At 38.6% G+C, this 14,971-nt stretch overlaps 1 protein-coding gene across 3 annotated transcripts in view; it reads right to left on the reverse strand.

Annotated features, from left to right (window-relative positions):
• Positions 1 to 2,775, reverse strand: part of VPS41 (VPS41 subunit of HOPS complex) — a 184,120-nt gene extending 181,345 nt beyond the window's left edge. For all 3 annotated transcript variants that reach the window (XR_005021242.1, XM_036863672.1, XM_036863671.1), the window contains exon 1: positions 2,715 to 2,775. Coding sequence is in view for 2 of the 3 variants with exons in the window: in XM_036863672.1 (XP_036719567.1) it covers positions 2,715 to 2,735 (21 nt within the window). In the remaining variant the exon portion in view is untranslated. The remainder of the gene's footprint in view (positions 1 to 2,714) is intronic.
• Between the last annotated feature and the right edge of the window lie 12,196 nt (positions 2,776 to 14,971).

The raw sequence follows: 14,971 nt of genomic DNA on the forward strand, positions 1-14,971 counted from the left end.
TGAAATGCAAAATACACAAATCAGAGTGGGGAAAGTCTAACCATTTTTAATCTATAAAGGCCCAATAATACAGGTACAATTATCTGGCAGCTTTCTTTAAAAAAATAAACAGAACAACAATTTGTGGATGTTAGCTTCTTTCTGCTGTTGTCTTTTTGAGAACATTCTTTCTGAGAACGACACGGATACCAATGGGGGAACAAATGCCTGCTCTAACCACATACTGGCTGTTAAAGCATCACAGGTGAAATCATGACTTGAAGGAAATGTATTAAGGTGATAAGGGCTAATTCTATTTCACAAAGTAAAAAGTGATTTAGAATAGGTTCTTAAGTATTTTTAAAAAGGCAGAATGTGCCAGTGAAAAATCGTGAGCTTTGGAGACACGACTAGAGATTTATTAGACACAGGCCTGGGAAAGTTATTTAAGTTGACAGAATTTCAATTTGTTTATCTGTAAAATTCAATCATCTAACATATTGACAGCCAAGCACTTTTCCAGGTGTCAGGCATACAACATGAACAAATCCTTGCCATCATGGAGCTTATAATCTTATGGAGAGAATATACAGAAATATACAGAGTACACACACACAAAAAAGCTATTTAAGAACACAGTATGTCAGATGGTCACGAACGTTAAGGAGAAAATTACACAAGAAGGAAGTTTCAGAGAATGGTCACGGAAGGTCTCATGCAAAAAGGTAACACTTGGACAGACACATGAAGGAAGTGACAGAAAGAGCCCTGTTAATATCTGGGGTCAAACAAAGGGAGCGGCATGAGCAAAGGCCCTGAGGCAGGTCCATGCCTAGCTTGTTGAAGGAAGAGTAAGAAAGCCAGGATAGCTGATGCACAGTGATAGAAGGGGAAGAGAATAGTGGAAAATGAGGTCTGAGAACAAGGACAGGGAGCAATTGTGACAAGGTGCTATAGGACAACTAGACTATTCTAAGGACTCTGGCTTTTTTTCAGAGCGCAATAGGAGGCCACTGGAAGGTTTGGAACATAAAAGATGCCTGACCTGACTTATATATCAGAATAAAATTTACCAACAGAATTCTTTTGTGAGGACCAAATGCAATGTGAGAGGGTTCTTTAAACTGGAAAGTCCTGTAAAAATGCAAAGCATTCTTATTATATCATTAACTTTCTAAGTGTCTTTTTACATCAGACAGCTTTGCCAAACTCCTGCACAAAACAGCAGTAAATTCTAACAACAACTCTCTCTGTTCCTACTACACTATATCTAAGAACGTAGGAGCTTGGTTTCTTGCTTTTAAATCAAACCACCAAAAAATTTTATTTCAACATGAGATGAACAGTGTGAAAACCAATCTCACTACTATCATCAAACCCAGCTGTGAGTCATGAAATTACATGAGCTTAATGAGCATTTCCCTTTGAACTGCTTGAAATGGAAAAGGAGGCTCCAGGGGTAGGCACAAGACCCTTCCGTTAACACAGTGACGGCCCAAATTTAATTTCTACCTCAGCAAATTTCTTATTTATTGGCATATATCAAACGTACACAGGGCAAAGTTTCATTATGTAAGTGAAGTATGCTGGAAATGGTACAAAGTAGATTATTAAACTAAATAAATTTCTCTTATACTAAACAGCTCATTATCAAGTCACTGTTTAGAAGCAACTATGGAAACTGACCACCTTGTTAATTTATAAGGAAAAACAGTGCCAAGCTGAAATGACACTGGAAATGGAAATTTAAGGTATTTCCCCAAATTCGGGTCTTTGTTTGCTTTTTTTCTTTTTCTTTTGGCTTGTTGATGTAACTTTGTCATTTCATCTAATGTCTGGCTACTACTATTGCCTATATGAAAATAACTATTGCCATCACTAACTCTTCCCTAAACTCCATTGTCACATTGCCAGGTGTCGACTGGACATTGCCATCTGATGTCCTACCAGCAACAAATAATCCCACATAACTTTTACTGAGCCCAACTTTTCCTAAGCACTTTAAATTTGTGTTAAACCCACTCCATCTTAAAACCACCCTTCGAGGACAGTACTATTATTATCTCTGTCTCATATTTAAAGTTAAATAACTAGCCCAAAGTCACATTTTAAGAATGAGAACCAGCACTGGAGCCTAAGACATTTTTGCTCCCGGACTGATAGACGCACTTAACTACTGCCTGATGCAACACTGACTTAGATTTGTAACTAAATGAAATTGATCCGAAACAAAACTCATCGGATGCAACACTGACTTAGCTTTGTACCTAAATGAAATAGTCAGTAGATCCGAAACAAAACTCATCCCGTCTACGCTCTCCTAGTCCACCTGCATATCACCTCTTACTGTCCTATTTCGAGAGGAACTTAAATTTCAGCCACCTGACCTCAAAACTCAAATCATGTGTGATGCCTCCCACGGGCAGCCAGACCCTTGGAGAGTCGGGCCTGCCTTCAAGCCAAAATTTCACGGGGCACAGGCCACAAGAGCAGAGCCAAAGGAAGGGCCGCCCCGCAAACGCCGGGGGTGTGTCGGGGCGCTGTCTCCGCGTGACGTCCAGGAGCCGACAGCCCACCCGCCTCTCCGCTCCCCGAAACGGACTTTTGCCGTCCCCCCGCCCCACGTGGGCCTGCCTCGTCCCGCAGGAGTCCCGCAGGAGCCCCGCACCTCCGCACGCTCCACTGCACGCCTCCGATCGCCTCCCCTTCCCCTGCCTAGCAGTTGCAGCCTTTACCTGCTCCTCCGCTTCCGCCATGGCCGAGCCGGGGAGTCACATGACACACCCGGAAATGAGAGAAAACAACAGCCTGGGGCCCGACGCCTGCTGGGAAATGTAGTTTTAGCATCGTCTGAGTCGGGAAATGTATTCTAGTTGATGAACCTATTGGGCCTCGTTTCGGCTTCCAACTCCCCAAGCTCAATGGAATTGCGCTTTGGAGAATCCAAACATAACCATCGTTAATGCTATGATTTATTTTATTGTTGGTCTTATTGTTTCCGTGGTTACCATAGTATTTATTTATACTTACTGTATATCAGGTCCTGGATTTATAGCTTTGCATGAAATATCTCATTTAATCCTCCCAGCAAACCTTACTGTTATTCCCATTTACAGAGGGGAACACCTTGGCTCAGAGGTCACACAGTCAAGGACAGAACTAGGATTCGAATTCGGCTTTGTCTGATGCCAAAGACTCTCTGATTACCAAATCCAGCTTAGTCTAAAAGTGTTTTTTGCTTTTTTTTTTTTAAGTATATTAGGTAAATATAAAACAGTCTTTGAAATAGGGAACCAGAGACAATTTGTCCTCCAAAAAGATTTAGCTCCTACTGTTTGCTACTACTTTAAGTCAGCTTTCTCTTCTGGCACCTGGACATTGAACTTTTAAAAAACATCTATGTATAATTAAATTATTCGTTTAAATTTTTGTTGAGTATATTCTATGGGTAAATATTCAAGATAGAATATAAATCTGTCTTTGGTAAAATCTGTAGAACCACTTTATTACTTCCATCCTTCAGAATGAATGATCCCCTCTCCATGTTTCTGGGCATTATGAACTCTCCTTCCTAAACCTCAGAATCTGCAGTATCTTGTTCAAAGATGGGCATTTACTTCTTTCCACTCATTTCCAGTAGATAGAAACTACCAGAGGGCATCTCAAATGGCAGCAAGTGGTAGGTGCCCAGTGCCTTATGGACCCCCTGGTGCTGTGTGGACTCTGACCTAGTAGGAAGTCATGGACTCAACACTCTGCACCTCCCAGGTCTCTAGCTGTAACCTGCTCGACCCACCAATTCCTCAACTGCCAGGGTTGATGGAATATACAAAGTGTCTCATCATCTGAGACACCTGTCTTCTCCCCAGGGCGGAAAGAGCCTTAGCTCCACCCTCTTCCTCCAAGTCTTGTTGGAGTCCCTCCTCTAGTCTGCTGATCACTTAGTCACAGGGAATAAAGATACACCAATGCCAAGGTGTCTAGATATACATAGCCAAGTACCCAATACCCTAAGTATCAACCTTTCCAGTCTGAGTTTCTAAGATCTTCTCTTACAAAACAGGCCGGGACCAAACATTCATTGCTCATGATGGATTTCCAGTCCCACAAGGATACTTATACCAACCAAAGAGGCTGTGGAAGCCCCCAGTCCAGTCTCCACAGAAAAAAAGAAATAAGCCTAGCTCCTCTACTTTTCTGACTTTCCTCACACACCATAATTTTCCCTTTTCCATTAGGACCTAGACCCACCCATTAACTTCTAGGACCAAACCCTCTCCAAATTGGCAGTCTCTTTTGCTTTGATGAAAACACAGGCTCAGGATTAGGAAGGAAGATAGAGGATTATAAAAAAAAAAAAAAAAAGGAAAATACAGGAGTATAACCACTGTCTTCCCCCGAGGGTGTTTTTGTTTTATTGTTCAATTTTATTGTGGTGAGAGGTCAGGTAACACCTACAGAAAAAGAGTGACTAACTACTGGGAGACAGGTGGAAAAATCACCACTGAAATTCAGAACAAAACCTTGTTCTAAAATTTTGTTTTTCTTTAAATTAGGAGTTTGGGATTAACATATACACACTACTATATATAAAATAGATAAACAACAATAACCAACTGGACAGCACAGGGAAATATACTCAATACCTTGTAATAACCTATAAGGGAAAAGAATCTGAAAAAGAATGAATATATGTATAGGTATAACTGAATCACTATGCTGTACACCTGAAACTAACACAACATTGTAAATTAACTATACTTCAATAAAAAAAAAAGTAAAAAAAAAATTCTGTTTTTCTTTCCCAACAGTGTGTGCCCCCTCAAAATTCTGGGGAGGTGCTAGCTTCTCTCTCTCCTTCTGGGCTGGCAGTCTTCCTCCTGACCCCTCTTGGCCTCTGAGGCCAGCTGTGCTGAGTCTTCTCCCAGACCACTGTCACCTAGCCCCTTGTTGATGGTAGAATGAGAGGTGGGGATCAGTAGAAAGCCTTTATTGAAAGGGTCTTCTGAGAGTCACAATCAGCTTCTTGCCCAGGGCTGCTGCTCTCGGATTCATTGCTGAATATGCTTTCTTTTTGTTTTCTTGGAGGCTGGAGCTCCCTAGGTTTGTATGATGGATGAGTCATCTCCACAAATTCTCCGAGGGACACATTCCTTTCATCTGTCACATAGGTTCTGCTCTGGGGGCCCTCCTGGTGGAGAACATCCATCCAATGGCAGCCCAAGCAAGCAAAGTTGGAGGCTATTGACCCTAGGGCTTCCTGGTCTTTCTACTTTTCTGGAATGCAGAATGTTCAGCCTCTCTCTCTTCCTCAAAAAGGGTGTTATGGGCCTGATTGAAGCAGACTAGTAAATGAAGCAACATAGATACGGAAAGATGAATTAGAGGAAGAAAGCCCCTGCCAGCTGGCAGGTTCATGCTACGCCTATGGCCAAGATGAAATTCACATGTGACCTTGAGCCCCAAGTTTTCTCCTGTAAAATGAAAGTTTTGGGCTCTCTTATCTAGAAGGTTCTCTAGCTCCTGCTACTCGGAGTGTGGTCCACAGACCAGCAGTCTCCCTATCACCTGGGAGCTGGTTAGAAATGAAGAGCTTAGGGACCCTCCAGAGACTTACTGAGCAAGAATCGGGATTTTAATAATATCCCCAGGTGATAAGCATGTAGAATAAAGTTTGAGAAATGTTCAGACTAACAGTCTTTCATTCTATGGCAAATTGACTGTTTCTTTCTTTCCCATCATCAGGTCACCTCTCCCAACTTCAAGCTACGGAGGTAAATGTAAGCATCAACTTCTCATTTGAAGTGTATAGGACCTAGTACTGTGAATAGTTTTCAAAAACCAGAGCTAAGACTTTCTAAGTGTAGAGTGGTTCACTGGCTTTAAGGCTGTGTCTCATAAGTTCGTTGTATAGCTCTGAAAGAGTTGACCAGCTCAATAAATTTAGTCATTTTATTCATAATAACCTACTTCATTGTTTAAACACTATGAAGGGCTTTAATATTTTCCATTATAAGATAGTATTTCTAAATTTCAGAAACTTGAAAAATCAAAGTGGAAATATGAGGTTAAAAAAAATCACCCCTTTATCCCTTCTAATTAGATGGTGCTTTATAGAATCTTTTCCCAGTCCTTTAGTTTCCATTCCTTCTTAGGTTGCTACCTTTTTCAGTCTAAAGGTCTTTTTTGACAGGCAGTAACAAGAAGTGTTGCACCACATTATTTTACTAACTCTGAGCAATAATATTAATCTTTCTTTAATTAACCTTCTTTCCCAAATAGCTAAAATAATATTTATATTTTCTTTATCAATTTTGGTAAGTCTCAACTTATTTTGCAGCTTGGTTTTGCAAAACCTGTACCCACTGAAACCTGTTCCCTTCTAATATTTCAAATGTCATTTTAAGATACAGCTTATTGTAATTTTCCCTGAGCAACCATTTTTTAAAGAAACGTTTTTCTAATTACAAAAATAATGCAAAATCATGACAGATAGTTGGAAAAATACCAAAAATTATTAAATAAATTCAAAAACCACTCATAATTTCTCCATCCCGGTTATCATTGTTGGATATATTTATTCTCTCTCTCTCCCTCTCTTCCTTTCTTTCTGTTTAAATTTTTCAACAAAAATTCTATCAAGTTTTGTCATCTGCTTTCTTCACGCAGTCATACTTTAAGATCATTTTCCAATAACATTATAAAATGCTGTTCTAAAATATGATTTAATGGTGAATCAAAATTGCATTCTGTAAAAATACCATAGGTTGTATAATCAACTCTTTTTTGTTGCATACTTTGAGTATATCTAATTAACATCCTTGTGCATAATTTTGGCAGGTGGTCTAATGAAAGGTGGTATCCATTATAGAAACAAAGCCAACCAAATAAGAAACACCAGGGCTATTTACTCAGAAGATGCTCCAGCATGGAAGTCAGCCACCCTCACCGGCGTTTTGGCAGAGACTCAAAGACGGGCAGAGGAGTGAGAAAGCTTCATGGTGGAAAAAAGGGAAGGCTTCGGGTGCACCCTGATTAGAGGCTGTTGGCATGGGGAAGTGGTAAGAGGGCTACTAGAAGGGAGACATCCTGTGTGATTGGCTAGGGGTGCATATTTAGTTTTATCAGGTTCTAAGTTGGAAGCAGAGACAAAAAATTAGGGAAGCTGTCAGTTATTATTCAAGTCTTGGCCACTTTGGGCTAACTGTTACAGAAGTTATTGTTTAGCTTCCTGAGTATGACTCGAGACAGCAGTCTGACTGCCTGCAAGTCTGACTTAACAGCAGCCTGGCTTCCTGCGCTACTGTTATAGAAAAGGGGTTGATTTCCTGGTTAGGTTGCCGCAGGCTGTGGGTTAGAGTTCTGGTTTTTTTTTTTTTTAATATGGTCTGGCCATTGTCTGTTTGTATATTCCATCTCCCACAATTTATATTCCTAAGAGTTATATGAGATCTCTATACCTTCCTACCATCAAACATTCAGTATTATCATTTTCTTAAAAACGTTATCAATTTGGTTGGGTGAAGAATAGTATTTTACTTTTTGTTTTAACTTGTATTTCTTTGATTCCTGATGAGTCAATAGTTTTGATTGTTTTCTACATTTTCTGCTCTTGCTCTTTGCTCGTTTTCAGTTAGGAAATTAATCTTTTTCTTATTGACTTGAAAAATAATGCACAGGAGACAGTTGGTTAGTTGGTTTTGAAGCCAAGAAAAGTCTGGTGCTAAAGATAAATATTCTGAGATCTTGCATACAATGGATATTTGAAGTACAGAGGGACTAAGCAATAAAGGGAAAATGCAACCTAAAATATAATCTTTGGGAATATGCAAATTTGAAGGACACTGAAGAGGATGTAGTTTAGACTCAGTGTGGCTAAACTCCTATGAAACTAGTGTGCCCTGATTTGGATCAAGGGGTTTTATTGATAAAATTCAATAGTCACAGCATTTTCCCAATTCATAGGGGAAAAAACATCAATTAACAGGGAACATATACCATTTAAAACTTTTCTCTCTTACATGTTTTCTTGGAATCTTTGACTTTGCTATTGCTTAGCTACAAACAAGCACCAATACCAAAAACTAAATCAAAAATAGTAAATAAATCCTAACAAAAGAATCAGAAAGAAACTATCATGCATGCATTGACAGCTCCTTATTTTTAAATAAACATGTGCCCAGCACCTACCGCAGTGCCTAACACATAACTGGAAATCCATAATTATTTGCTGACTAATTAATTAGTGAATTAATTAATTAAATCTCTATTTCGTTATGTTTTCCCAAGTAATAGACTTTCTTGGTGTCCTGCCACCATCTGATCTGTGAGAAAATAAGGAGACATTGAAAGTTTAAGCAGAGCAGTGGAATGACATGATGAGGGTGGTGTTTGGGAAGTTTAAGTCAGCAGCCGTGGAAGCCCTCAAAGATGGGAGTGATCTAAATTGGTTGGCAGGTTCAGAAGACTTCATGGAGGAAGCGCCACATCAGGTGGTCCTTAAAGGAAAGGTAAGAAGCTGATGGTAGAAAGCAGAGGAAAGCAGAGGAAAGGGAAGATATCCCATATGGAGAGAACAGTACGAGAAGAGCCATAAAGATGTGAAATAGCATCCAAAGAGTCAGACATAACACTAATTGGATAGGACGATGCTAGAGTCTGTCGCCAGGCATAAACCTGTGCATATTTTCACAGGCAGTTGTGGCAGAGATTGCTAATTGCCTGCTTGAAATCCGTTAACTTCTACTTCCTTAGTAAAAGTGTAAGCAGATAGATTAAGGGGTTCCTTGAGAAAGAGAACCAGGAATGACTTTCTTGACATAAGAGAAGCCATTTTGGCCTAAGCCATTTTGTGATCTAAGCCTCACCACCATTGCTTGCCCTTGAACAGGTATCAGTAATCAATGATCTTAAGGGAATACAGGAATGCAGGAACAGAGAAAAGTCAGTCAAATAACAGCACAGTGATGCAGCGGAGTCCTAGTTCCTCCTCAAGAGATGTACATAATAATATACCTTCAAGTTCTGCAGGAACTAAGGCTCCAACCCAGGTGGAGAATGAAATGATGACTTTCACCCTCCTGACTTCAATCAACTAAGCCTTGGACTCTTTCAACTTTTGCCCCAATTCTATACTGAATTCTCCTCTGCTCAAGCCCCTCCATGAATATACATGTACCCTTAGCTTAAAACTTCCCCAATTTGGCTGTTTGGGGAGATAATGCTTGGGGAAAGATCCCTCCCCATAGTCTTCTTACTTGCTGCAAGTGGTAATAAATCTTTCCTTCTCCTGATATTTGGCTTGGTTGTGTCTATTGGCTTGACACCCACCAAGAGGTGAACCTAGTTTTCAGGTAACAAAACAAGTCCTGTAACACTGGGGACAGCAATTCCATTAGATAAAAGACTACATTTCCTGGCCTTCATAACGTAGATAGGTGTGGCTGTATGATTAAGTTCCAGTCAATGATATATAAGTGGAATTGTTATGTGCCTTCCAGGAAGGACTCTTAAAGTGGGACAGACAGCTGGGAATAGCCCTTTTACCCTTTCTGCTACTAGATTCTGCAGCAACCATCTGGGTCCATGAGGTGGTCTTGAGGGTGGAAACCAAATGCTAAGGATGAAGCAGAAAGATAGAAGGAGCCTAGGTTCTTGATGACTTTTTGGAGCCACCATGCCCCCCTAAACTGCCTGCCTCCATATTGATTTTGAATGAAAGAAGAAACCCTTGTGTTATTGTGGGTTGTCTATCACAGGCAGCCAGACTCAATCCTAACTGATACAATGATGGAGACACACTAAGGATTTTTGAGACTAGAAATGACATGGCCATAAGGACATCACCTACTGCACATGAGTGAATTATCATTTTCCTACTTGCACACTTGAGAAATAAGAAGAAAAGGAGAGATCACACATGCATGTGTGTGAGAAGAACAAAATTCTATATTATAAAGTTTTTGGATCTTGGAATACAGGGCTAGAACAGTGCCTCTGGGTACAAATTTGCTTTTGTCTCTTTCTAGTTCACTGTGATGTTTAAGAGCTTGAGAACTTCAGAGATCAGGGCTCAAATCCTACCTGTGCTATTTACAATGCAATCTTACAAAAGCACGAGTTAACTTTACTAAGCTCCAGTATTCTCAATGAGCTAATACTAACTTCCTCCAAGGGTTATTGTGAAAATAAATGAGAAAATGTACACAAAGCTCTTAGCAGAAAGCAGAGACATCGGTGTTTTAATTATAGACACGTGGTTACTGTGTTTCCTGCACTTGAATATCCACATAACAAGCACAACAACGTCCTCTCCAGGCTCCAGTCCTCCTGATCCTCACTTAGAGGCACATGACCACTCTCCAGTCTCATTCATTTACATAAGAAGAAGAAGAAGAACTTTGGGGATGTGCACCCTCAAAGGAAATTTTATGCAGGGATTATCAGAGGCCTTGTGCAGATAAAAGGAGAGTAGCCTAAAAAAATGTTATTTTCTGGGGACTTCCAATTTCCATTTCTTCATGTAAGGCACTTAGACGTCACCACTCCATCCGAACAAGTGAAAAGTTGAACAAATGGAAAACATCAACAGTCTTCTAGGATCTGTAATAGGGGGGAAGGCACAGGGCAAACCCCATCCCCAAGATCCAAGAGACCAACAGGGGAGTATAGTCATGGCATCCGAGAGAAGAGACTCACAAGGAAAAACTACTGTGGAAACCAGTGCCAGGGTAGGAAAACCTGAACTGTACTTGACAAAGTGCTGGAGGCTCAGTGTAGACAAGTCTGAGAGTTAGAAACTCCAAGAGCACTTGGAGTGCCCCACCACCACAATACTGCGAGATTTACCTCCAGGACCTCAACCAGGTTCCCACAGTAAACATTGGAGAAAAATTCCATCATGCTTCCAGGAGGAAGAGGGGAAAAGAAACCATTGTGAAATTAGCCAGAGGCCTGGTTCTTAACAAAGCCTGTCCTCAGGGTCAAGTAGTTAACCAGAGCCTAACTGACATGGGAGAAGGGGAATACCCAACTCCAGACCCTAGCCACCCTGCTCCACCTAAGGGGGGAGAAAAAAATAAGAAGTACTTGTGAAGTTTATAGTCTACAGGCACAGGCTCACTAAAAGACTGAGACTTAATCACAGGAGCACTTCTCCTCCCCTCACACCCCACTACCACATTACTAAAGGCCTGTTTACAGCAGTTCCTTTTACCTGGCATATTATGTCCAGCTCTTAAGAGAAAACTACAAGGCATACCAAAAGGCAAAAACACAGTTTGAAGAGACAGAGCAAGCACCAGAACCAGACATGGTAGAGACGTTGGAATTATCAGACTGGGAATTTAAAACAACTATGATTAATATGCTAATCATGTTAATCCAATATGCTGATAGGTAAAGTTGGCAATATGTGAGAACTTACGGGCAATGTAAGCAGAGAGATGGAAATCCTAAGAAAGAACCAAAAGAAATGCTAGCACTAAAAAACAGTGTGATGGAAATGAAGAATGCCTTTGATGGGCTTATAAATAAACTAGACATGGCTGAGGAAAGAATCTCTGAAACAGAAGATATATCAAAAGAATCCTTGAAAACCAAAAAGCAAAGAGAACAGAGATGGAAAAAAAGAGAACAGAATATCCAAGGACCGTGGGGCAACTACAAAAGGTGTAATATATGTGTGATGGGAACACCAGAAAGAGAAGAGATAAAGGAACAGAAGAAATATTTGAAACAATGTCCTGAGAATTTCCCCCAAATTATGTGAGACAAGCAAACCACAGATCCAGGAAACTCAGAGAACACCAAACAGGATAAATGTCAAAAAAACCTGCACCTAGGCATGTCATTTCAAATTACAGATATCAAAGATAAGGAAAAAATCCCTAAAAGCCGGAGGGAAAAACACCTTACCTATAGAGGAACAAAGATAAGAATTACACCCAACTTCTCCTCAAGAAACTGTGCAAGCAAAAACAAAGTGGAGTGAAATAATTAAAATGTTTGAGAGAAAACCACCAACTTAGGAGTTGGGTGGTTCTGTGAAACGATCCTCCAACATGAAGGAGAAATAGACTTTCTCAGCAAAAAAAAAATTGAAAGACTTTATTGCTAGTAGACCTGCCTTGCAAGAAATGTTAAAAGAAGTTCTTAGAAAGAAAGAAATTAACAGAGGTCAGAAACTCAGATCTACATATAGAAATGAAGAGCAACAAAGAAGGAATAAGTGAAGGTAAAATAAAAACTTATTTTTCTTATTCTTAATTGATCTAATAGGTAAATGTTTGTTCAATAATAATAACAATGTTTTCAACTACATGTTCAACACAGTGTGTGCATATGTATATATCTTATGTTGCATACATAAGCTTTTGTATGCTTTTGTATAAGTAAAATGAATGACAGCAAAGATACAAAGGATGAGAAGAAGAAATTAAGATTATTTGGTCATCATAAGATACTCATACTACCTGTAAAGTGGTATAGCATTATTTGAAAGTGAACTTGGATTAGTTGTAAATTTCTATTGCAAACTCTAGGGCAACCACTAAAAAAATTTTTTAAAGAAGAATAGCTAATATGCTAAGAAAGGAGAGAAAATGGAATTATATAAAATACTCAGTTAAAACCACAAAAGGCAAAAAAAACTGGAAGGCAAATATAGTAACAAAGAACAAGGGCAACAAATAGAAAGTAGTAACAAATATGGTAAATAATGAATCTAACTATATCAATAATCACTTTGAATGTCAATAACCTAAATGCACCAGTTAAAAGACAAAGATTGTCAGAGTAGATCAAAAAACACTACTCAACTATATGTTGACTCTAAAAAACTCATTTTAAATATAAAGACACATATAGATTAAAAGGAGATGGATGGAGAAAAATATAGCACCGAAAGAAAGCAGGAGTAACTGTATTAATTTCAGACAGAGCAGACTTCAAAATAAGGAAGGTTATCAGGGATAAAACAGGGCATTACATAATGATAAAGGGATCAGTTCTCCAAGAAAACCTAACACTTCTTAATATGAATGTGCCTAACAACAGGGTGTAAAACTATGTGAGGCAAAAACTGATAGAACTACAAGGAGAATGAATGCACAGATGAATGCAATAACTGAGGTGGATACTTCAACACCTCTCTATCAGAAATGGACAGATTGAACAGATTAAATCAGTAAGGACTGAGTTGAACTCAACAACACCTTCAGTCAATTGGATATAACGGACATCTATAGACTACTTCATCCAACAACAACAGAATACACATTTTTCTCAAGCTCACATGGAACATTCACCAAGACAGACCATGTTCTGGGCCATAAAACACACCTTAACAAATTTAAAAGAATAGAAATTATACAATGTCTCCCCACAGAACACAATGAAATTAAACTAGAAATCAGTAATGAAAAGATAACTGGAAAATCCCAAGATACATGGAGATTAAACAAAATACTTCTAAATAACACATGGGTCAAAGAAGAAATCTCAGGAACAATTTTTAAATATTTTGTACTAGATGAAAATGAAAACATAATTTATTAAAATTCATAGGATGCAGTGAAAGCAGGGCATAGAGGAAAACTTATAGCCTCAAATGCATATATTAGAAAAAGAGATAGTTCTAAATTCAATAATCTAAAGTTTCCAATTTAGGAAACTAGAAAAAGATGAGCAAATTCAATCCAAAGTAATCGGAAGAAAAGAATTAATAAGAATTAAGAGAAGTCCATGAAATCGAAGACAGGAAATTAGTAGAAAATATCAACAAAACCAGAAGCTGGGTCTTTGAAAAGATCAGTAAAATTGATAAGCCTCCAGCCAGGCTAACTAAGAAAAAGAGAGAACATGAATTACTAATATCAGAAATAAAGAGGGGTTATCATTAGAGATCCCATGAACATTAAAGATATAATAAAGGAATACTATGAACAATGCTATGCCCACAAACTTGATAAGCTAGATGAAATGGGCCAATTCCTTCAAAGACACAACCTGCCCAAACTCTTAGAAGAAGAAATAGACAATCTGAATAGACCTGGATCTATTAAAGAAATTGAATTAATCAATATTTAATAGGCTTTCGAATCAGAAAACACCAGGCCCAGACGGGCCCAGATTGGTGAATTCTACCAAACACTGAAGGAAGAAATTACGCCAATTCTCTACAATTTTGCAGAGGACAGAAGCAGAGGGAATACTTCTTAATTCATTTTACGAGGGCAGCACTAATCTAATACAAAAACAAAGACATTAAGAGGAAAAAAACCCTACAGACCAATGTCTCTCATGAACATAGATTCAAAATCCTAAACAAAATATCATCAAATCAAATCCCAAAAGGTATAAAAAATAATTATATACCATGACCAAGTGGGATTTATCTCTGGCATTCAACGTTTCAAAATCAGTTAATATAATACATCTAATCAACAGATTAAAAAAGGGAAATCACATGATCATATCAATAGATGCATAAACACCTACTCATGATAAAAATTCTCAGTAAACTAGAAATAGAAATGTCCTCAACGTGATAAAGACCATCTACAAAAACCTACAGTTAATATCATAGTCAATGGTGGGAAACTCAAAGCTTTCCCACTAAGTTCAAGGCAAGACTGTTCCCTCTCACCAGTCCTTTTCAACATTGCACTGGAAGTCCTTGCTAACGTAATAAGAAAAACAAAATAAAAGGTACACACATTGAGAAGGGAGACATAAAACTGTTTTTGTTGCAGACGACATGATTGTCTATTTAGAAAATCTGAAAAAAACAAAATCAACAAAAATCTCCTGAAACTAAAAAGTGATTACAGCATCATTGCAGGATACAAGGTTACTATACAAAAGTCAACTGCTTTCCTATATACCAGCAATGAACAAGTAGAATTTGAAATTAAAAACAATACCATTTACATTAGCACCTCAAAAATTGAAATACTTAGATATAACTAACAAAATACGTACAAGATCTATA

This window comes from Balaenoptera musculus, chromosome 9, assembly GCF_009873245.2.
Source record: "Balaenoptera musculus isolate JJ_BM4_2016_0621 chromosome 9, mBalMus1.pri.v3, whole genome shotgun sequence".
In the NCBI taxonomy this organism is placed as follows: Eukaryota; Metazoa; Chordata; class Mammalia; order Artiodactyla; family Balaenopteridae; genus Balaenoptera; species Balaenoptera musculus.